Here is a 25,748-nt window from a genome sequence, read left to right as displayed (position 1 = left end):
CGGCAAGAATGACCATCTATAACATCATCTTTTTGTATTTTTTTCTTTTGCAGTATTTTTAGGAGTTAAGGCTTGTATTGTGTATTTATTTTAATCTGGTCCATTACACCAGGCGTCTCCAAACTTTTTTTCCTGAGGACCATATTGCGCCTCAGAATTTTCGCGCGGGCCAGCCTCGGCGTCCAAGGGGGGGTTTTGGTGTATCTGGTTGCTGCTGTTAGGGCTGAACACCTGGAGCCTGGCTTCCGCGGGCCGGATTGGACCGCTGCGCTGTCGTGTCGGCGGGCCGGATTGGAACGGTTCGCGGGCCGGATTTGGCCCGCTGGCCGAGGTTCGGAGAGCCCTGCATTACACGGTTAGGGAGTAGCGTAAGGTGGTCAACAATGAACCACCAATAGTTTTGTACCTTCATAAATCAGTCCTGTGTAAGTGTATCAAAAATATGTTTTTGTTTAAACATTTCTTAGCTATCCTGCTCTTACATCGCGTACCTATAGATTTATAACGCGTACACAGAAAATATAAGTCTGCAATTTTCATGCAAACTTGACAAATTTAATTGGTCATGACGACTTGACAAGAACAATGCGATGACGTCTGTCCTGTGATATGAATCGTAAAATATAGGGGTCGGGTCAAGTCCAGATTCATTGGAATTGTATGCGTAATTCAGCTTGATTTTATCATAATTAGCATCATAAATGCTAGCTTATCATAATAGCATAATACATAAAAAAAAACCTTACTAGTTTAGGTTTTTTTTTAATGAAGGATAGTTACACAAAATGGTTAAACTAATAAAATATTGATTTTAAAAATGGTTTTGTGGTCGCAAGAAAATATATATTGCACATAGCACTTAATTTTATTTATAAGGTGCTGCCGTAGTTTTCTACCAAGCAGTTATCATATTCAGGTTAAAAAGACAAGCTGGAGACACATTTTGTTAAGACTGATGTTGGGCGATGGTTTCGTGTCGTTTCATTTGCTACACCCACATAGACGGGATAATAAAAACTGTCGCAATAAACTGTGGGCCCGATTCGGATTTTGAAATGGACATCTATTAGATATCTTTTAGACATCACCAAGATACGATAACGATATATTTAAGATCTAACCTGTCAAATTTGCCGTTTGTGCGATTCTGGAGATACTCTTGAACGATTTCCACAGGATATGACTTGGTGATCCAATTCACATCTAATAGATATCTTACTCTATCTAATGTAAAAGTGACATTGGTTGCCCGAAATGCGCTGCAAAAGAGAACTAGTTGATATCTAAACTATAACGTATCTAGAATGGCTCTAGTACGTGTCGTCTCTTGTGAATATCTTGAAGTTCGAATACGGCAGTCTGACTATACTGTCTCCCACGCATGGATAGAATAGAACCACATATTTATGCAGAGTTCTAGCATAGCAACTTTTTTCTGCAAATGTATTCATTGTAGTAAATAACTTGCTCTGTCAGTTATTTTTTATTTCTCCTTTAGGGTTACTTTGTAATATAACTGGGACAACATTATTCTTAGCCTTTCTTTAGGTGATATAATTTAAATTGCATCAGACTGGCTAAAGATAATTCCCGTAAAGATATACTTGCCCATGATCGAGAAAATAATATCGAGATCTTGGTCGAGATCGAGAAGTAAGGTTTACTCGGGTAATTCCGAATGTCGAAAACTGTCGGATAATTCCGAAATGAGACTTTTATTATGATGGAATTAAGGGTGATTTTCATCTGAATTTCGGAATTATCCGACATTCGGGTTTACCCGAATACACCTTAATGCATTTAATTTTTTAGCACATATAATAATCGAGGTCGGTGTACTTTCGTTTCGGCCAAATACATTTCGCCAAATTTCACTTCCCAACAAACTTATCGCAATAGTTTCATTTCCCAAAGGAACCTTTAGCAAAGTTACACTTCGCATATAATTTATTTGGCCAAATTATCATTTGGCATGATTTTACTTTGTCAAATGTTATTAGGACAAAAACTTATTTAGCAAACGTTTTTTATTGTCTAATATTATATTCCAAAAAGATGTTTGGTCAAAATTGTCACTTAGCAAATTTGACAAATAGGCATCTCTATTTAAATTTGTACTTTTTGTTATGTTATAATATACGTTATATAGGTACGTTAAATTCTACGTAATTTGGGTGGGTTGGGTTAGGTTTGAACTGCGATCCTCACAAAACGGAACCGCTATCAGAAAAGTGGGTTAGGTTAGGTTAGAACTGTCACCCTCACAGAATCGAAATGCTATTAGAAAAGTGGGTTAGGTTAGGTTAGAACTGCGGTCCTTACAGAAACGAAATTCTATGTACTAAAAAAAGGTCATCGAAGTGGATTAATTAATTTAATAGAATAACGAGATGTAAAAAAATTGCATGACATTTTAAACTAAAATGTGGTTTGAATATTGGTGGTTATTTACTATTTTTGGGTTACAATGATTACTTTGGTGTTATTTGCTTTAATAGAATAGCAAGATGTAACAAATTTGGTTGTCATTTTACATTAAAATGGAGTTTTAATTTTAGTGATCATTTACTACATATTTTTGGCAGTAAGAATGTTTTTTTTTGACGTTACATTTTACTATGTATATGTAATGATCAGTTAAATACTAGACAAATAAAATTCTGCAGCCTCCACTTTATTGGTATGTAAATTGTATGCCATGCAATATTTTGGGACATGTAAGTTATGCTTAATGATACATTTGACTAAATAATATTTGGTAAAATGAAACTTGTCCAAGTAATTATTTGCTAAACAATAACTTGCCAAAAAAGACTATTGCTAACTGAAAATTTGCGATAAGTTGTTTTGCCAAACATTTTTTTGGGAAATGATAATTTGGGAAACATAGTTTGGGATGTGATACTTTGGGAAACGATTTTGGCCCATTCGTTAGTAAACCATCGAGGTCAGAATGGAAGTGTATGGTGTGTAAAATGTTTAATTGGTCTAGTCTAAATAGCTAGCTGGAATTAAACAATTGGGCAATTAAGGCCGTCCTCGACATTTAGTATAACAAGAAAAATGTTCATTGGTTTGCTAATATGAATCACTAGTCAGTTTGGAATATTAAACTGTATCTAGGAGTAGGTACTCTACCAGACTTAATCCTACCAGTTGTTACAACATGTTACCTAGTTTTAATACTTGCTGTTGATAGATGAATTATTTTGATGCTGTAATGTAAAGCGTACATAAAATAGGTGCTTTAAAACTTACTTTAAAAATATACATTATAGGATCAAGAATTTTAGGGTACTCTGGGATAGCATGGGCGCAAACGATTTCACATTTTTAAGACACTGAATATGGAAAGTAGAAAATGCAATGGTGAGAACTTTATGACTCGGAAGGTGACGGCGAGGCAAGAAACATTTTTATAGCAGTCATAAATATGAAAAAAGTCTCAAAGTTCAACTTCTTTACAATCGTAACTGCCATTTCTGTCCTCGGCACGTAATCCCACACATGTTAACATGCAGTACCGGGATAACAAGAACATAAATAGGCTGCCGGGGTGAATGAGCCGACCTTTAATTTTGTTATTCGCTCATAAAAATAATAAGTCAAAGGACTCGGGAGGAGCGATTAAGGATCGCACGTGCGTGTAAGATTATATTTTCGTTTTTATAAATGAATTTTGGACTGTATGTTTATTATTTGGCATGAAGAATGAGCTGATGATAATCTCTATTATTATGTTGTACATTTTTTGCTACTTGATTGAGTTCATCTTTGTTTTAATATTTTTTGTAGAGCTTATTATTATGATTATCTGCCATTCTTTCTATTTCTATTATAATCTTAACCCTAGCCCTACATTTAATAGTAAAAAGGATGTTTTATTAATTCATAGTAAACCACTGTTTACTACATCCATTCAAAACGACCGTCCCGTTCTTTAAGTTTAACATCTGAGACTTAATTAAACTTTAACGAATTGCACTCGGTTCCTCCATGATATTTCATCTCAACGCCATGTAAGTAGTTCCCTGACCAGTTTGAAAAGCCTTTACCAGGGTTGAAGCGAATTTAATGAAATACGTTTCCATTGTAAGGTCGTAATCGGATTGCCTTGACTACTCGCAGACTCCACACAACACAACCCGAACTGACACGGATTTCTAAATAAGGAAAAGTTTTGTAAGACCAAGTTTTTGTATAGGCACGGTTTGTTTTCGATCCTTGATATTTTTTTGTTTGTTTATGTGCTTCTCAATAGGTGCCTTGCAAACCTTTTTGATAGGATATTTGAAAGGACAGGAAACATATTTGCTGTGCAAATTTTGTATTCGTAATTTCGCATTAATTCTAACTTTAGTTTGCATTTTACAGTATAACGCTCTGTTTGAGTAAGATGGAATGTCTAGCACTTAGGAGTAAGTGATGTCCATTATTTGCACTGGTTGTGCGTGGGAATGGCCCAGTTACTCTCACCAATGAGAGCCATATGTTGTTTAGTGGGACGCTTAGTCTCTCGTGATTAATTTCGCTTTTCATAACGTTACCAAACAGTTTGTCGACCTTAGCTAAGCGTATCAGTCGTTTTACTTCCAAAGGTCTAATTAAGTCTGGTATTGTCAAGTCTGAGCAATTAAATCAGTTTACAAGTCGCGACGTCGTCCCACACGGTTCGTCGTTATAGGCCAGTCGTTGGGTGTCGTTCATTGGAAATAGTTTAAATTTAGAATTCCCGTCAGCCATACTTGGACCAAATGCTTTCAGTGCGTTTTCGGTGCGGACTTTAACAGCAGTGTTTTGTTTTTTGGTGTTCGCTGTTTTATATTGTTTGTGGACATTCTTTGTGCTGTGCGTATAAACTGTGATTGTACAGTGACTAGTAGCTATACTGTGCTTGAGGTATTTTTATATTATATATAACTGATTCTATTATTACCTACTGTTGATAGAAGGATCGCTTTATTTTATAATGTAATCATTTTGTTTTAATTATAAAACAAAAACCATCTTATGGTGGGACATGTGTCATTATTTATTCATTTTTTGTTTGGGTTTAGTTTACTTTAATTTAATAAAACATAAAGATGATAATTTATTACTGTAATTAGACATTCATATATATAAAAACAAACTACAAAATCTATTTATGAAAATATTTCTAAAATCTATTTGTAGCTAGGTATCAAACTACGATTAACTAAGAAAAATAAAACATTTATAAACACATTCGCCATATTAAACAAAAAACATCAACAAGAAACTGTGACTTCATACTCTTCATTGGTAAACAAAACTAGTTTTCGTCGAATTGACGATTAATTTCTTTAAAACTACAAATATTCCAATTGCATAATATCTAAACGTAAATCATAATATACTATGATAACATAATCAGCACCTATCGTGCTCATGCAAGATTACGATGGTTAATTTCTACTAAATTCTATGACGAGACTACGAAGGCTCGAGTACCACATATGAGGCAAGCGTCTAATGTAAACAATGAACATAAACCCCGCTACTGTGACTCACAAAGACGATGTTTCATTATCATATCACAAGCACAAGTTAACTTTAGTTGCACTCTGACACTCAACGCCGTTCTACGCTTTTACAATTTCTCTCATTACAGACCGACTATACAATCAACGTGAGACCGCGGTATTTTCCTCAACGGGAACAAAGAGCTTCGTCAATTAATTTAGTGTTCCGCCAGCCTGTTGATCGGGCCACGTGAATGCATACGTGATGCGAGGCGAGCGATCGTTCGCGGTAAAAATCGAATGCAAAAATGATTAAAAGGAACGGTGATAATGTATTTGCGATCGCGAGCAACAGCCCGTGTGCGGTGCGGAGCGCTGTCTCGCTCTGTCCGGGAGGCGGCGCGGCCACGAGGATACCGCGCGCGACAGCGGCCAGGATGACGCCGCCCGACGCGCACCACACCAAGGAAGCGAATATTGTTGCTGCAACTTACGTTGAAAAGTGGAAAAACCGATATGAAGAAGCCGAAAGAAAACACAAATCCAGCCTACTCAAATCCGAAAAAGGTATGTTTTGTTTTAGCTTTTTTTTTACTTAAATTGTTACTGCGCATGCTCGGTCTTGACAGGTTTGCAAAAAGAAAACATGAGTGGAAATCCTATTCGCGTATTTGTCGGATTATGACAGTGAATCAGATGATAACCTGTTGCATATGCATTACGTATTCTTAAAGTTTTATAGCGCTCACTCTTTGAAAGAGTCATACTTTAATGAATTAGATTCTAACTGTAGACATTTGTATTGAATAGTTATAGATTGTCTTAATATTTATTGATCTGACTTATACCTGTGTTCAAGAAACTGCGCACTACATAACAAAGGCGAACCTTTCAAGCATAACCAAAACACAACTTATGTTGAAATAAATAACAAGATGTTTTTATTAAAATCGATATATCGACTTACGTTTGGTAAATAGCGCAACTCTATTTGTTTTTTTTTTTTCATTAAAAACGGCTTTAAGGTCATTGAAATTGAAATGTCAAAACAAAGTTTTTGTTTGACAACAAAGAGAAAACAACTTGGCTTATTTAATTTTGCGAAGTAATTGCTTTTATAATGCAAAAGAGAGCTTGTAATGCAAAGTTATTTATTTACATAATCAAACAAATTTAACATAAAACGACATTGAAAGTGTAATACAATACGTGAGATGTGTTGATTTCGTCTTCGATATAGTTTAACCTCAAGACGCACAAGGTAATGATATTTTTATCACGTTTACCTTTATATGGTCGTTTAAAAGCAATTACTTGTTCCTTATCGAGCTTGTTTCTGTTCCTTACCGATTTTAAAGCGTTTAATTTCTTTTTAACTTCCTTTTGACCTACTTCTGAAAGTCCAAGGTAGGTTGTCGACTATTTTACTTAAGAACATAGAATTACGTGTCGAAAGTGACTGTACATTTACCCGGTATTTATGACTAAAAGCTTAGGTAATATTTTGCTTGTCTTCCTTAAGATTATCACATATTTTTGTTATTAATATAAGTTTTACCCATAAATGTGTCACAACAGAATGTAAAATACATACTTACCTACTATAGTGTAACTTTAAACAGCAACATACTGTTATGAATTCCTATCTGGATGACAAATCCTTGAATATTGAAGGCAAGCAGGTGTCAATCTAGATCTAATCATATTTCATCACTAAAGTTGTTAATATACTTGTTTCTATATGATTCATAATTGTGTTTTTAGTTTTAAGATATATTTTGTAATAATATGTATGCTAGTTTTAAGGTATTTATCTATGGGCCAATAGTTGCCTGAAAATATATGTTTTCATTCATACATTTACTATAAAGGTACTTGAATATTATTATACATAGTTGTATGATTTTAAAATGTTGGGATACGCATTCCGCTTGAGAGAATACCTGACGATGAATGGCATTGTTATCTTTTGTTAAACCAAACCGCTAATTAGTTAGTGACCCTGGAATGAAGCCGATGGTTCTGGGTTTGAATCCGGGTAAGGGCATTTATTTGTGTGATGGACACAAATATCTGTACCTGAGTCATGGGTCTTTTATATGTATTTAAGTATTTATATATTGAGTTTACTGTGGGATTTAGTCAATCTGTGTAATAATGTCCTTATTTATTTATTTAAAATGATATGCTGAACGGGAAACTTATACCTACCTATGTCTGGTATTTGGTTTTGTTACTAAAACTGTAATACATTATACATACAAAGAATATACAGCAAGTAGATAGAGTTAAGCCACAAAAAGTCTGCAGCAATGTTCATAGCCCTCGTAGTGCCAGTGTTATTTATATGTACATAATTTCATAGAAGTTTGACATTTAAAATAATACTTGCACTGCGTGGGCTATTAAATCCGCTGCAGGCTTTTCTTGGTCTGACTCTAGTATTTGGAGATATGTTGAAGCGTATTAAGCAATTCATATATAACATAACATAACAAAATTTGGGGCAGGTCATTCGAAAGGGGCGTAATTTTGAAAATATGGTGCATTTTAGTTTTTATCTATGAAACTAGAGGAACTTCATACTTTAAATACACTTACATGCTACTGCAACGCTTACCAAGGCTAGAGGCTTCTCATTATAGGTACATATAGCGAAACATATCTTTATAGTGTATTGTTTTTTTTTGAATGAATGTACGTAATTTAAATATTTAATCCCTTTTTATAAAAAGACGTTTATCAAGAATAAATACCAACCTAAATAATGTTGCCTTCTTAACAATTGTTAACAAAATATCTTTCACAGCTAAACGCGAACATGAAGACCTGCAGCGCCGCTTCAACCTGCTCTCGGACGAGCGCGCCCGCCTCGCGGGTTCACTCGCGGAGCGCGAGCGCGAGCTCTCGGCGCTGCGAGACGTGTCCGAGAAGCTGTTCCAGGAGTACCAGCAGCTGCAGAACCAGAGGGAGGTGGACGAGCAGGTCATGCAGAAGTGAGTCACAGAGCGTATAATAAACTATAGTCTGTATCTCGACGAGCGCGCCCGCCTCGCGGGTTCACTCGCGGAGCGCGAGCGGGAGCTCTCGGCGCTGCGAGACGTGTCCGAGAAGCTGTTCCAGGAGTACCAGCAGCTGCAGAACCAGAGAGGTGGACGAGCAGGTCATGCAGAAGTGAGTCACAGAGCATATAATAACACTATAGTCTGTATCTCGACGAGCGCGCCCGCCTCGCGGGTTCACTCGCGGAGCGCGAGCGGGAGCTCTCGGCGCTGCGAGACGTGTCCGAGAAGCTGTTCCAGGAGTACCAGCAGCTGCAGAACCAGAGGGAGGTGGACGAGCAGGTCATGCAGAAATGAGTCACAGAGCATATAATACACTATAGTCTATATCTCGACGAGCGCGCCCGCCTCGCGGGTTCACTCGCGGAGCGCGAGCGCGAGCTCTCGGCGCTGCGAGACGTGTCCGAGAAGGTGTTCCAGGAGTACCAGCAGCTGCAGAACCAGAGGGAGGTGGACGAGCAGGTCATGCAGAAGTGAGTCACAGAGCATATAATAACACTATAGTCTGTATCTCGACGAGCGCGCCCGCCTCGCGGGTTCACTCGCGGAGCGCGAGCGGGAGCTCTCGGTGCTGCGAGACGTGTCCGAGAAGCTGTTCCAGGAGTACCAGCAGCTGCAGAACCAGAGGGAGGTGGACGAGCAGGTCATGCAGAAATGAGTCACAGAGCATATAATACACTATAGTCTATATCTCGACGAGCGCGCCCGCCTCGCGGGTTCACTCGCGGAGCGCGAGCGCGAGCTCTCGGCGCTGCGAGACGTGTCCGAGAAGGTGTTCCAGGAGTACCAGCAGCTGCAGAACCAGAGGGAGGTGGACGAGCAGGTCATGCAGAAGTGAGTCACAGAGCATATAATAACACTATAGTCTGTATCTCGACGAGCGCGCCCGCCTCGCGGGTTCACTCGCGGAGCGCGAGCGGGAGCTCTCGGTGCTGCGAGACGTGTCCGAGAAGCTGTTCCAGGAGTACCAGCAGCTGCAGAACCAGAGGGAGGTGGACGAGCAGGTCATGCAGAAGTGAGTCACAGAGCATATAACACTAGACTAGAACCTATGTTCATATCGTTAGGTATTTAAAAAAAAAGTAAACAAACAATATCTACGTTTTCGGGTAGTTATAACGTTTATTGGTTAACCAAATACAAAACCGCCTGGATATGTCACTGAATGACTTGTGTTTAACCTTCATTATTTGATCGTGACGTAATGTTTTCATCTACCCTCAACTGGCCCCATTTGAGTGTAGATTTTGTTTACTCTTCCGGGTTCCGTACCCAAAGGGTAAAACGGGACCCGATTACTAAGACTCCGCTGTCCGTCCGTCCGTCTATCACCAGGCTGTATCTCAAAAACCGTGAAATTTTCACAGATGACGTATTTCTGTTGCCGCTATAACAACAAATACTAAAAACAGAATAAAATAAAGATTTAAGTGGGGCTCCCATACAACAAACGTGATTTTTGACCGAAGTTAAGCAACGTTGGGCGGGGTCATTACTTGGATGGGTGACCGTTTTTTATTTGCCTTTTTTTGCATTAGGGTACGGAACCCTTCGTGCGCGAGTCCGACTCGCACTTGCCCGGTTTTTTAGTAACTGTGTAGCTATCACGGTTCGTAAGATACAGCCTGGTGACAGACGGACGAACAGCGGAGTCATAGGGTCCCGTTTTACCCTTTGGGTACGGAACCCTCGGTGCTCGAGTCCGACTCGGACTTGTCCGGTTTTTTAAATACCTAAAGATACAGACTATAGAGCGGATATACGTATTAATAATAAAAGACTTCTTGTCGTTCTAATGTTTGTGTTTATCTCTCTAGAGAGATAAGAGAATTCCTCTATGACAATAATTGACAGCACAATACGAGTGCATTATCGTATCTTATCACTGGGGAAATTATGCACATGTTTATTATCCTTATCATTTTGCTCTTAATTCATTTCTTCTAGGTACAGTCAGCAGCAGAAGTTGTTAAGCGGGCGAGATGTTCACAATTACCTTGACACGCTCTTATACCCTTAACAATAAGAGTCGCGTCAAGATTGTTTTGAACACCTCGCCCGCTTAGCAACTTCTGCTGCTGACTGTCTATACCGCTAGATATTTATTTTGTTTATAATATAGGATGGATTAAAAATACGCTGACAAATATTTTACTGCGGCAATTGTGGCATATTGTTGATCATTTTAACAAACGTTTTCGTTTCAGTATTAAAGCTAAAGGATAATATTTAGGGATCATCCAATAATTACGTCACACGGATTTCTAGGTTTTTTGACCCCCCTCCTTGTCACACTTGGTCACATTTTGCAAATCCCCAGTGGCGGATTTCCCATAAGGCACAGTAGGCCCGGGCCTAGGGCGGCGAAATATTAGGGGCGGCAAATTGTGACAAAAAATTCGCTGATGATAACAAAAAATAACTCAAAAGGCCAGGCCAGGCAACGAATTCTCAAAAAAATTTACATATAGAGGGAAATGCTTGAAACACAATTTTTGACTTCGTACCTAACTTTATTTGGACTATCAAAACATACCAAAAGCAAACATATCAAAAGTCCCCGGCCGTAGCCCTTGAGCCGGGGGAAAAGAGGGGTTTGAAGGTCACATTTTTCAGTTATCGGAAACTATGCGTTCTAACGACGTGATGATTATACAAAATGAAAGTTGTTTAAATTTGCTACAAGCTACAATTTTTACGATATCTTGAGGGCCCTCCACACTTGTGCGCGAATTGCGGCGCGAAGCCGCGAACGCGAGTGTGACGTCAATTCGCAGATTGTTGACGCCTTCGCGCCTTGTTCCCCGTTTATAGGGTTCCGTACTTCAAAACGGAATCCTTATAGGATCACTCGTGCGTCTGGCTGTCCGTCTGTCACAGCCTATTTTCTCCGAAACTGCTGGACCAAGTAAGTAGAAATTTGGCACACATATGTAAGTTTGTGACCCAAAGCCATCTTTGGACGTGTAACGAAAATAAACTAATTTTAAATATGGAGGCCATTTAAATGAGAAAATTTAAAAATAAAGTTTTTCAAACTATATCGTGTTACATATATCAAATCAAAGAGTTCATTGTAAGAAAGAATCTCAAATATTTTTTTTTAATAATTTTAGGATAAATAGTTTAGCAGTTATTCAAGAAAATAGGCAAAAAAAATGTTTTTCTTACGTTATCTTTTTTAGATTTTTAGAATGTTTTTGTAGGTACATAAAAAGTCAATGTTATTGGTAAAACCGTCACTTAAAATAAAATGAATAAGTATTTGCTTATTTTTTTCGTAAAACTTATTTTTTATGTTCCTATGATCATGTCATGTCAAGGACGTATAGTTTCAGAGATATAATAAGCGAAAAACCGAAAAATGTGACCTTCAACCCAAACCCCCGCTCAAGGGGACTTTTGATATCCTTCACCTCCTAACGAGTCCAAAAAAGTTACTAAGTTAAAAATGTGTCCCAAGCATACCTTTACCTTTTCGTTGCTTGATCTAAATGTAGTCAATATGATGGGTGCTGATGCTGAGAAAGGGGCGGCTACAGGGCTTGGGGCCTAGGGCGGCAAAGACTGCAAATCCGCCACTGCAAATCCCTCCCCACCTGGTGTGACGTCACATTTTGTTTTCAACGAAATTGGCAATATTTTTTTAATAAAAAAATATTTTTGGGAAAATAAATATTAGTAATTTTATAACACAAAACCAATTAGGAACGAAAATTACCTACTTCCGAAACCTCATTATTTAAATGTACAGCAAATAAAAAAATATAAATTAATCTCGGTTACTGATGAATAGTGATGAAGTTAAAATGACGTCACAATATTTGTGACTCCCCCCTCCCCCATGTCACAACATGTCACATTTTCTTGACCCCCTCCCACCCCCTAAACGTGTGACGTAATTAATGGATGACCCCTTATACTTTTACTTTCCACTAGGAAAGACGACTAGTAGGCTTAGCACATGATTGACGCGACAGTGTCTCGCGGCGACATTGATTAACCGTCTTTTTCTAACTATGTTAATTAAAGAGGGACGGGTAGTCGCCGCGAGATACTGTCGCGCTAGTCATGTGCTAGCCCGGCGGATCATGATGTCCGTGAAAGGCGCTTGCGAAATTTCTGACGCTCCAACCATAACTGGTTTTATTTAATATGTTTATTATTCATCTGCCTACTTTCCTCTAATAAATGATTCAATTTAGGACGACGACCGGTCTGGCCTAGTGGGTACTGACCCTGCCTGCTAAGCCGATGGTCCTGGGTTCGAATCCCAGTAAGGGCATTTATTTGTGTGATGAACACTAATATTTGTTCCTGAGTCATGGGTGTTTACTATGTATATAAGTATGTATTTATCTGGAGCGCTGGTGGCCTAGCGGTGAGAGCGTGCGACTTGCAATCTGGAGGTCGCGGGTTCGAACCCCGCCTCGTACCAATGAGTTTTTCGGAACTTATGTACGAAATATCATTTGATATTTACCAGTCGCTTTTCGGTGAAGGAAAACATCGTGAGGAAACCGGACTAATCCCAATAAGGCCTAGTTTACCCTCTGGGTTGGAAGGTCAGATGGCAGTCGCTTTCGTAAAAACTAGTGCCTACGTCAAATCATGGGATTAGTTGTTTAGCGGACCCCAGGCTCTCATGAGCCATGGGGAAATGCCGGGATAACGCGAGGAAGAAGAAGACGATAAGTATGTATTTATATATATAAGCACGTATATCGTCGCCTAGTACCCATAGTACAAGCTTTGGGGCTAGGTTGATCTGTGTAAAGATGTCCACAATATTTATTTATTTATTTAATTGCACATCTTTTTGGCAGATTAATCTAATACCTCTAAACGAGCAATTCTGGTTTATTTAGGTATATATATATTTCGGGGATCTCGGAAACGGCTCTAACGTTTTCGATGAAATTTGCTATGTGGGGGTTTTCGGGGGCGAAAAATCGACCTAGCTAGGTCTTATCTCTGGGAAAACGTGCGTTCTTGAGTACATATTTATGTTTTCCGAGCAAAGCTCTGTCTCTCAGATATTGACAATTAATCACAGGAATTAGAACAGTAAATATGTACAGTCGAACCAAGCTTACTTTGCATAGCGTTTGCAGTGACTAAGTGTGGGAATGTCATGATTAATGTCAAGTTTCTATGTAAATATGAAGTTTATTAACGACACCTCATCACTTTGTTCGTTTCTTTTATGATTGATACAGTGCCATGAAAATGATGAATGATTTTGCTGGTCCAAATAACACATTTTCGTCGGCTAAAGCCGCAAACCTCGTATCTCCTCCGAAGGAGTTAAGAGGTTTGCAACTTTAAGTATTGTTGCTTAAAGTTGCAAATCCTAGTTCTTGAAATAATGGAGTTACGAGGTTTGAGAATATAGCGGATAAACAGCAATCGCATAAATGATAATTCCATCATTAATATAGCGTATTGTAATATTGATAATTGATTTTATTTCAGTCATATGAAGTTATCGATATGGCATTTAAATTAGCTATGTGCCAATATTACCTACAACCAACAAACTCTTGTCATGTAGGTGTCGGCGGCCGATCGTAAGATCAGGCAGATCGTAATGTTCCTGTGTAATGTTTTGACGATAGTCACATTAAACCAATATATAGGTAGGGTAGGTTCGTTAGGTTGCTTCAGATGCCCGAAGGGCAAACTGCCCAGAAATAGGAGCCCCGCTTAGCGGGGCTCCGTCGACTCAGGGAACGAGTCAAAGATTTTCACGTTTCACGATACGCCTAAGAATTTCACGATATGCCTGATCTTACGATCGCCCGCCGACATAGGTACGAAAACCATTAAAGTTCGCAAATTAATTTAATTTACTTCCAAACACGAATAAAATGCAAATCTCGTCCTTATTGCATATGATCATCGGAATCTAGAAAGCCTTATGAGATTATGACACAACATTAAAGATTATGCCAAAAAATTATAATTTCAAAGTGATTTTCACTTTCGTAGGACATTTGCAGTGTCAGATCTGGCTACACTTACAACGCCTGTGCTTTGTGTGAATAAAAAAAAAACACGGAAAAGAAAATGGCGACCGTTTAATATTTGGCGGGATTCGTAGTTTTGTTGTATCAGTGAGATTTGTGATGTGTTTTTATTAACGGATTGCCATAATTAAGTAGCTGTTCAAAATGTAAGTAGTGTTAAAGTTTTTTATACCGGGTGTGGCCTGTAACACGAGCAAATAATTAAAACATAGATTGTACTCCTCAAACGATGACACTTTTGTTCAACAAGTTTAAAAAAATATGAAGTATTTAGAGTCCCTATTTTTCATACAAAATAAATATATCTTCAATGGACGCCATCGCCTCGCCATATCAATGTGATTAACATAACAAAATTCGCAATACATTGCGTCTTAGAATAAACTTTAAAGTGTAATAAAAAACAAACCACAAGTTATTTTTAAAAGTTGCTGAACAAATGTTGGGCAGTATGAGGAGTACAGCCTACAGTTTAATTTTTTGCTCGTATTACAGGCCACAGGCGGTATATTCAACGTAGGCTGGGACCTAGATTGAATCCAGCCCAGATCTTTAAACATAAACATAGGTATCGGGATTGTAAAATTTGGATAGGGAGTAGGCTTGGCGACTGTCAGGATTTTAGAAACGTCAACTAACCACTATCTAGAAGATAGCTATAAGTTCGGAGCTGGACAGAGGAAAGCTTGAAGAAGAGTTAAGGGGTTTAGTTTAGGGTCATTGCTGTCATTGGGCCCACAAAAGTTTTTGGAATAAGAGATTTAATGTACGGATTTTTGAAGAAATGAATGTCCATTATAAGAAATGAATGTAGAATATTCCATTTTTACAAGCTTTTATTTAACTTTCCCTTTGACCCACTTCCCGATTTCCGATTGAGCTGAAATTTTGCATACATGTGTAAAACGGATGACAATGCAATATTATGATAACCTGGAGCTGATCTGATGACTAAGACAGGAGGTGGCCATAGGAATTCTGTGATGAAACAACGCAAACTACTTGTGTTTGGGGTTGTTAGAATTGTCTCGATGAGTGTTAGTTGCTTGTGGAAAGAAAAGTTCAGTCAGCGACTCAGCGATAAAAGCTTGTACCAATAATATTGTTGCCAAAATCTTATTTCTTATCTCAACATTGTCAACCCTAACCTTACATATCATAAGGGTCGATCAACTATTTCTTGTTGTTATTCCGTCCCTTCAGCCAGGACACAATAGTAGCATAGTTTCTTAGAAGAGCTGCTGTACCATGTTCTACAAACGTGCTTAATAGATGTCCCATTATGGAAAGGCCTTTATTTTTACAAGAATTTCAAGTTTGGTTCATTTAAATACGAAATAACTAATATATTAAGAGTGACAAGAAAAAGTTGATTCACCCATAAACAAGTACATTTCTATAATATCTGTATATTTCTTCCCCAGGGTAATGCAGCAAGCTGGCGAATGGTACAAGCAGAACAAGCAACTGAAACGGCGGAGCCAGGCCATTCTACACGCTCTGCCTGCGCATGCCGAAATCGACTTTACAGACTCCAACTCCACCGGTAAGATCAAATATGTATAGTTACTTACTTACTTACTTACGCCTAGCTCACGGAGATCTACCTCCACTCTATCTGCCCAACGGTATTTAGGACGAGCAACAGGACGGCGCCCAGTTGGTCGACCCATGTAGGCCCTTTTGGCTGCCCGATCTTCGCCCATCCTTCCGAGGTGGCCAAGCCAGCGGAGACGATGCGCTTTGGCCTCACCTATTATGTTCAGCTCGGATATCAGATGTTCTATTTCAGCATTCTTTCGGATCCTCCAACTGCCAATATACTTAGTTGGTCAAACCAATTTGCCAGTCAGTAAGAACCAGGAAAACTATACTCATCCTTTCCTTTTGGGTGCTAGTACTAGTGTAAGACAAAGATAGCATGATTATCTCTGTCTATGATTGATAAGAGACAGTCTATTGATAAACTATATTATTGTTTATCTGTTACCCACAGTTGTAAAGAGTATTAATTTGATCAAGAATTTTCGTACAGCTTGATATTTACATAGTTTTGTGCGTATGAAAACCGTCACCATACTGACCGTGACCTTATTGCTATTTTAACTTTAATATATAAAAAAATTTACTTATCTGACCACTTTCACAGGCACAAAACTGCAATCAAACATCAAACATCAACATTTATTCAGCAAATAGGCCACAAGGGTACTTTTACACGTCAACATTGAATTTACATAAAAGCAAAAATAATAACATCAACAATTTTATAAAATAAAACTAACAATTCAATCTAACGTATTACAATTACTAAGAGATGTATATGGTCTCTTAATGTCGAATTACATACAAAATACAGATAAAAAAAAACACACAAAAAAAATCTATAATATTTAGATTTAATAAAAACAAAATAAAGGCATTTTGGGTATGAAAACTATAGTGCTATAATACAGGTGTTGTGAAAATGGTACATACCTACATGAATGATATATGACAACAGAACCAGTCAATCTTACAGCATTTTTTGCCCCCAACAGAAACTGATTATGTTCAATCTAAAGTTTTAATAATAATAAATTGAATATTGAATAATTTTACGGTTTAGATTCGCTTGTTTTTAGTGTATTATTCAATGTTAGTATGTCTCACAACAGCTTAAATTCGAATAATAAATTCGTTATTTGGCAGGCAAGAAATACAATACAATATAATAAAAGGTATAAAAGTAAATATAAAATACAGTAAAAAGAATAGTAAAACTTACAACCTAAAACAATGCACAATGAAATAAAACATTCACAAACTTTGTCCTTAGGCAGGTTTCAATGGCAATGACAAGGATTTTTAGATATTAAAGGTTAATACAGGTATACTAAAACGAGATTCCTAGACCGATAGTGCGTTGAATTGTTGCTAAAATATCTATTTTCTCAGCTTCAGACACGAGCAGCAATGAAGAGGTGGAGTTTCTAAAGCAGACCGTCTCTGACCTCAGCAAGCAAGTGGCCTCACTACAAGCTGAATTAAGCGCGGCCCGACTTCAAGAGTTCGAAGCTCATGAGTCCACCGCTGCACTTGCTCAGGTATAAATACTCTTCATTACCTATACACCTCGCACACCTCGGCTGGCAACTCGCCTCCCTCCAAGCAGAACTAAGCGCGGCTCCACTATAAGAGTTCGAGTCTCATGAGTCTACCGCTGCTCTAGCTCAGGTATAAATACTCTTCATTACCTATACACCTCGCACACCTCGGCTGGCAACTCGCCTCCCTCCAAGCAGAACTAAGCGCGGCTCCACTATAAGAGTTCGAGTCTCATGAGTCTACCGCTGCTCTAGCTCAGGTATAAATACTCTTCATTACCTATACACCTCGCACACCTCGGCTGGCAACTCGCCTCCCTCCAAGCAGAACTAAGCGCGGCTCCACTATAAGAGTTCGAGTCTCATGAGTCTACCGCTGCTCTAGCCCAGGTATAAATACTCTTCATTACCTATACACCTCGCACACCTCGGCTGGCAACTCGCCTCCCTCCAAGCAGAACTAAGCGCGGCTCCACTATAAGAGTTCGAGTCTCATGAGTCTACCGCTGCTCTAGCCCAGGTATAAATACTCTTCATTACCTATACACCTCGCTCACCTCGGCTAGCAAGTCGCCTCCCTCCAAGCAGAACTAAGCGCGGCCCGACTTCAAGAGTTCGAGGCTCATGAGTCCACTGCTCTAGCCCAGGTACAAAAACTCTTCATTATCTAATACACCTCGCACAACTCGGCTAGCAAGTGGCCTCCCTCCAAGCAGAACTAAGCGCGGCTCGATTACAAGAGTTCGAGGCTCATGAGTCCACCGCTGCACTTGCTCAGGTATAAATTATATAATGGTCATCAAAAAACGGAACCACAAATTTCATCAAAAATCCGGATGTAGTAATGATATCACTTGCTTACTTACTTACTGCCGTGGCGCAGTGACCCGAAGTGGATCTTGGCCTCTGACACTAAGGACCGCCATGCTTCTCTGTCTAGCGCCGTTTCTGTGCAATCGACGGCACCGAGCTCGTTCAGATCTTTCACGACCTCATCGCACCAGCGATGCCTAGGACGCCCAACTGGTCGTCGACCATCCGGACGGCCCGAGTACACTCTCCAAACCGCGGAAGATACTGGGACCCACTCGCGGAGAAGATGGCTCGTGGAGGATACGCAAGAACCAGGAAATCGAAGATCTAGTGGCCGAGCCCAATATAGTAGGAGAAACGAAAGCCTCAAGAGTCCGATGGCGGTTTGGAGAAATAATATCAGTTAAGGCTAATTATGATTATGGTCAATAATTGGAGGTCTTTTTAACGTCATAGAGAGGGATAAGCCAATCTTTAAACAAATAGATTCACCTGATATGCATTAAATTACTTTTTTCAGGAGCTAGACGCCGAGAAAGAGAAGACAGCAGCGCAAGAGAAAGAGCTAGAAGAACTGAAGAGCCAGATCGAGCGGCACCACAGAGTCTCCAAACTGTTGATGGAAGAAGTGACAGCTCTCAAAGATCATGCTGATAAAGATAGAGAGATGGCTGAAACGTGAGTAAACTGTTTAATCTATCTTAAAAAAAATGGCCACAAAGTAGAAGATATACAGCAAAATTAAACTTATTAACCATGGATGTAATTCTTAAACACTACATTTGTTGTATAATGTATAAACAAAAATGTTATTAGATGATAGTATAACAATAGAAAAGGTTTTGTAATTTTAGAAAGGCCTTTGAGTGTGTGTTGTATCCGTCATGTCATTTTAATAGCGATGCTCCACAAGGTTCCAATCTAGTACCTATGTTATATTTTCAACAAAATGCGTTAATCATCTCCGTTTAACTATAAATCAACTATAAATAAGATCAGGCATATCGTGAAATTCCTAGGCATATCGTGAAACGCGAAAATCTTTGACCCGTTCTCTGAGTCGACGGAAGCAGATCGTAATGTTCCTGTGTAATGTTTTGACGATAGTCACATTAAACCAATATTTAGGTAGGATAGGTTCGTTAGGTAGCTTCATTTGCCCGAAGGGATGCTCCTATTTCTGGGCAGTTTGCCCTTCGTCAAAACATTACACAGGAACATTACGATCTGCCTGATCTTACGATCGGCCGCCGACAGAGGCACCAGTTAATGTTGGTCTAACATTAATTTCAGTTACAAATCGGAAGCCCGAGACGCCAAGAAGCGCGTGAAAGTGCTCACGCACCAGAGCACCCTGCTCATGGGGGAGCTGGAGTTAGACGAACGACTGAACATGCTTCTCGGAGAAGTGGATAGTTTGCGGGACGCCTTGGAACAGCAGGCGGTGAGGCATCGCGACCAGATCGAAGACCTGCAGGTATGTATTTCTTTGTATGTCTTTCCCATCACGGAACAATGGTGTTCCGGACCTTTGGGAGGCGTGCACGCAGCCGAAGCCAACACGTAGAGCCCCTTTGGACACATAAATGAAATGTAAGGGGTACACCGAGCATTTATTATTACAATTTAATAAAAAACTTGCGCGAATTCGAGTCATTATTGACTTTTCAAAATATGGCTAATGGTTAAAAACATCGTACATAAATTGACAAAATATTAAACATTGGTTTAATTTTACAAATATCTTTCACAGTTGAAACTAGCAGAAAAACACGAGGACACAGACATTCTTCTGTGGGAAGAGAAGATCAGACTAGCAGAAGAAGACGCGAGGAAAGCCGTAGAACGAGCAGAAATAGCAGAAAGGAAACTCGCAGAAGAACGGAATACAGTAGAACAGAAATTAGCTGAAGAAAGGAAGATAGTAGAACAGAAGTTAGCAGAAGAAAGGAAGATAGTAGAACAGAAGTTAGCAGAAGAAAGGAAGATAGTAGAACAGAAGTTAACAGAAGAAAGTAAGATAGAACACAAGTCAGTAGAACGAAACGGGAAGAAGTTAGAAGAACAAGTAGTAGAAGATAGGAGGGAAGTGAGAATTTCGCCGCCGAAGAAGGGTAGTCTAATGTCGAGAATTAGTTACTTTGAAGGTGGACCGAAAAAGGAAGAGAAGAGAGAAGAGGTGATTGGTAAGTGTTAAGTTTTTGTAACATTTGTACGTGTATTTTTTTTTGTATATCATTTAAAAGTGTTTTCAATTAGATTATAGACAACGCAATTTTGAGACGGATAAAATTGTGTATATGTTGTTAAGTTGTTATGCAAATTTAACTTCAACTTTGCTTTAAAATAAGATGGTTAATAAGAAGAAATACAATGCACAAGCCAATGTTCCAAAAAACGTCCTGGGGGCTCCCGGCTTCTCTTCTTCCTCGCGTTATCCCGGCATTTCGCCACGGCTCATGAGAGCCTGGGGTCCGCTTGACAACTAATCCCATGATTTGACGTAGGCACTAGTTTTTACGAAAGCGACTGCCATCTGACCTTCCAACCCAGAGGTGAAACTAGGCCTTATTGGGATTAGTCCGGTTTCCTCACGATGTTTTCCTTCACCGAAAAGCGACTGGCAAATATCAAATGATATTTCGTACATAAGTTCCGAAACACTCATTGGTACGAGCCGGGGTTTGAACCCGCGACCTCCAGATTGCAAGTCGCACGCTCTCACCGCTAGGCCACCAGCGCAGCGCTTGGAAGCGCTTCCGGCTCCCGGCTTCTAATTAATCTAAAAATTGTTTTAATTGTATTTAACAAAACTAACACATTTCAAAATTTGCTAATATGGCTGGGACTTTGTAAAAATTAAACTTAAACATACATGAAGAAGAAATACATAACATGAGCAGTCTTAACGTGTTTTTGGTTAACTCGTTTGCGTCCGCTGAACCTATTCAAGGATAGTTAACAGTTTTATAAAATATAATAGTTCATACAAATAATTTGTATGTAAATGAGCTTAAGATGTATTATTTTGTTACAGCACCGCCACCGCCTCCCTCTCTTCCCGCTGTCCCGGCATCTCCCACCCCCTCCCCTCCCCCCGCGCCAGTATTCTCCCCCCCGCCGCCTCCCAGCCTCCCCCCTCCCGCAGCGTTACCCCCTCCACCGCCGCCGCCGCCGCCGCCGCCAGCAGTGTTCGTACCGACAGGGGGTAGTGATATGGCGCATATGTTGGCCAGTAAGCAGGCTAGCTTGAAGAAGAGCGTGCAGAATGGAGGTAAGCTTTATTGTCCGACTATGTGTCGCTTAACTTTAAACTCGGGTAAATCCATTGGACCCTCTCAGCAAATATCTACCCTATTACGCGCGTGGCGCTGTCGCCACCTAGCCGCCATATCTGTCCTGACCGTAACAGACGCGTTTTGTTAGAGAGTGAGTCTTCTGTACCTAGTACTATTATTTGTTCTGTGACGGAACTATATTTACGAATTAAATTTCCAGGTGATCCAGCGATAGACTCAATCGTGGACCAGATCAAAGGCGGCAACTTCACCCTGCGGCGGCGCGACCAGAACTTCCTCGAGAGGAAACCCAAGGAGGAGCAACCTGAGGCCGTGAAGGAGATGCTGGCGATACTGGGGACGCTGAGGAAGAGGAGAGTTCATAGACCCAGTTTGGTGGGGGTTGGGGAACAGGCGTGACAAGTAAGTAAATACATTTTAGTGTCTAAATACCATACCTACATATTACTACATAAAGTAACTGGGCGCCATTTGGCGGATCGCGTTCAAACTCGGTACGTATAAAGACCTCGAGAAGAAACAGAAGGAGAAACAACCAAAGGTAGGGGTAGGGGGCCTAGTTTGGTAGGGGTTGGGAAACAGGCGTGACAAGACAGTAAGTAAATTTTACTGTCTAAATACCATACGTAAGCATAAAATAAACTGACACTTAATTTATAAATAATCGTAATTATTTAGTAAGTTTTATGTTATGTCACACACGAAATAAACATACCTTTATCTACGGCTACTTCGGGGTTCAGTGTCGATGGCTTAGCAGTATTATAATTAAGGAATCCATGGTCAAAATAAAATAACCGGGCGCCACTTGGCGGATTGCGTTCAAACTCAGTACATATAAAGACCTCGAGAGGAAACCCAAGGAGGAGCAACCTGAGGCCGTGAAGGAAATGTTGGCGATACTGGGGACGCTGAGGAAGAGGAGAATGCATAGACCCAGTTTGGTGGGGGTTGGGGAACAGGCGTGACAAGTAAGTGATTTTTGGTCTTAACACAGAATAAATAATAGGTTGCACTAGGTGCAGAAGGTTATTCACTCGTGGGTGGTCAAGGCCCGTCTAAATTTGCATCCGAGATCCGGTACTGGTCGAGGGTCCTCAGCAGGTGGGTGACACTCAACAGCGCTGAAGAGGAGCAGGCGGGCGAACGGCTATGGCTCCAACCCTGCCGTCGAGGTGGTGATGGTGTGTTGGTGCTTCGACGACCGACGGTCTTGATTGTAAAAAATATAACGACGGCATTTAAAGCAGGCGATTATTTTTTTGTGCATATTTTTGACCATTCATAGAAAAGGAAACTCTTATGCCTGCAAATCTTCAGAAAATTCGCGTTTGTACGGGACAAACGCTAGACAATTTTTATGGAATGCTCCCATACCTCCTAGTTAGTCCTCCTTGACCTAGTGTCGAGTAGATGGCGTTAATTTAAATACCTATTTAACATATTAACACATATTAGTGAAATAATAAGGATCAAAGTCAAATGGCGTTCTAACAATTTTAATGTTCTGTCGAAAGATGGCAGTAAATTTACTGTGGCTACATAATTTACTTTAACAATTCGTCTCTATTTCAAATTATCTTTGACAGAACTCTTCCTTATTAAAAGTATGCGTAATATTTCTGATTCCTTCTAATATACGATTTTTTCTTATTCTAGGTATGAAGGAGATTAAGAAAAAACCTAATTTAGCTTTTACCATAGACTAAAGTCTTCCGGTGACCACGGCTTGTCAATTATTAATGTTACATAATTATTTATAAGTACATTATTTGCTTTGTATTCGTCACAATCTCAACTAGGATACTAAATTGTTATTTATAAACCTTTCATTGTAGACGAATTTTAATTACATAATGTGGTTTTTCACGTTAGTACGAGTTAAAAGGGATTTATATTATTTTTAACAATTTGAACGCCACAGACGGCAATTGGCGTAACGCAAAATCGTGACAATGACGCCAAAGACGGCATTTGACGTCGATCGTTTTTTGATGAAAATCTACTGAAAAACACCCCACCTTTAGGTTGGCATTATTTATTCAATAAACTACTATTTTACCCCCGTGGCGTCAGTGGCACCTTACTTTATGGTGGCACGGCAAATGGATGCGCCGTTTGGCGTTCAAAAGGTAAAATTTTTGGTAAGTATTTTATATACTGCCAAATAACAAAATGTTGCCATTAAAATATTAATTCCAATAAGACATGACATTATTTGTATTTTATATCGAATAGTATGAATTGTAAAGACATTTTTGATAAAATTTATGCATTTAGCCAGTTTTAGGCTGTTTTGAACATTCTGAACGCTATTGCTTCGCCATTAAGGCTCAATTTAGCTTGCATTTTATATCTACTTTTATTATTTTAAAAGTAGAATTTAGATTGAAATTAAATCACTTCCAACATTTTTGTTGGACGTTTTAGTATTTATGTCATTTTCTATTTAATTATACAAATATTAGTCTCATATTTTTCATAAATAAAAAATAATTAATTCCACAAGTTGAACGTTTTTCTGTCGAAATAAATATTTTTATGTATTTTCACTGACATATCATGTTAAAAATCTGAATTTAATATCGGAGTGTCTATTTAAATATATATTTATTTTTGATTGGTATATAAATGAGACTTAACTATTAAATAAGTGATATTGATCTGAATACTCTATAGATCATTAGTTGTTATTGTTAAGTATACGTTAGTTATAAGTATAGTTATGTTGTAAATTTAATATTTTAGTGATAGGACTAGAACTTATTAGTAACAAGTCAAGAAAAATCATAACATTATATTGATTTTCATTCGGAAAATTTCTAAAATTACGTAATTTCCACATAGATAAATTTTAGAACCTTATATAAATTTTTAAATATTTCGTTTCCAAAATGAAATTTCTCTGAAATTTTTAAGTTTAAAGGAGCCAAATTTTTGGTTGTGGTGAATATATATATTGACTTGTTAGTAATAATGTTTTATGACATCCGATTATTTAAGCAAACAGACAAATTGACATATGTTTAATATTCTTATTTAAATGCCAGTAGATAGGGAAATATTTCTAAATTTTTTGACATGTTTACTAAAACACAAGTTACCTTTGGTGCCATTTCTGTCAAATTAAAATAAGATGAAGTATTATTATTTAAGCTCTGTTTTCATATAAATAACAAATACTAAAATGATACTTTAATAAACTAATTTATATCATTTTTCTAGCATTAACAAGACATTGGTTCGAAATAGAGGTAATTAAATTGTTATTTTAGTATTTGGGATTTGAAAACAAGGTTTATGTGTTAAGAGTATTTTTGAACTTTTATTGAAATAAACGATGTATCGATAATAAGTATTTTATTTATATGCATATTTTATATACAATAAGTATAAGCAGCACTGACCACGCCAATACATATGTATTGCATAATTGTTTTCCATCGTATTTTCTCGGAAACGTTCGTATTTGTCATGCTACTTCAGTCAACCTCAGTACTTTTTGTACCGAGACTGACGGAAATAGCAAGACACGTTCGTAAGTTTCCGTGAAAATACGATGGAAAATAATCATACACTACATTCTGTACCACAATATGCCGATGGGCAAAGCAACATTAGTCAAAACCGGGCAAGTGCGAGTCGGACTCGCGCACGAAAGGTTCCGTACCATAATGCAAAAAAAAAGCAAAAACAAAAACGGTCACCCATCCAAATACTGACCACTCCCGACGTTGCTTAACTTTGGCCAAAAATCACGTTTGTTGCATGGGAGCCCCATTTAAATCTTTATTTTATTCTGTTTTTAGTATTTGTTGTTATAGCGGCAACAGAAATACATCATCTGTGAAAATTTCAGCTGTCTAGCTATCACGGTTCGTGAGATACAGCCTGGTGACAGACGGACGGACGGACGGACGGACAGCGAAGTCTTAGTAATAGGGTCCCGTTTTACCCTTTGGGTACGGAACCCTAA

At 38.8% G+C, this 25,748-nt stretch overlaps 1 protein-coding gene across 1 annotated transcript; it reads left to right on the top strand.

Annotated features, from left to right (window-relative positions):
- Nucleotides 1-5,292: 5,292 nt before the first annotated feature.
- Nucleotides 5,293-25,127, top strand: LOC134675075 (arp2/3 complex-activating protein rickA-like). Its single transcript, XM_063533237.1, has 10 exons — nt 5,293-6,050; nt 8,293-8,479; nt 15,999-16,120; nt 17,512-17,660; nt 18,994-19,151; nt 19,767-19,950; nt 20,227-20,659; nt 21,511-21,747; nt 21,972-22,192; nt 23,443-25,127. The coding sequence occupies exons 1-9, from the start codon at nt 5,792-5,794 to the stop codon at nt 22,169-22,171; spliced, it is 1,929 nt and encodes a 642-aa protein (XP_063389307.1). The 5' UTR covers nt 5,293-5,791; the 3' UTR covers nt 22,172-22,192; nt 23,443-25,127.
- The last annotated feature ends 621 nt before the right edge of the window (nt 25,128-25,748 follow it).

The sequence above is a fragment of the Cydia fagiglandana genome, chromosome 21 (assembly GCF_963556715.1).
Source record: "Cydia fagiglandana chromosome 21, ilCydFagi1.1, whole genome shotgun sequence".
Lineage (NCBI taxonomy): Eukaryota > Metazoa > Arthropoda > Insecta > Lepidoptera > Tortricidae > Cydia > Cydia fagiglandana.
Note: the sequence above shows the minus strand (reverse complement) of the source record. Positions and strands in the feature narration are given on the sequence as shown.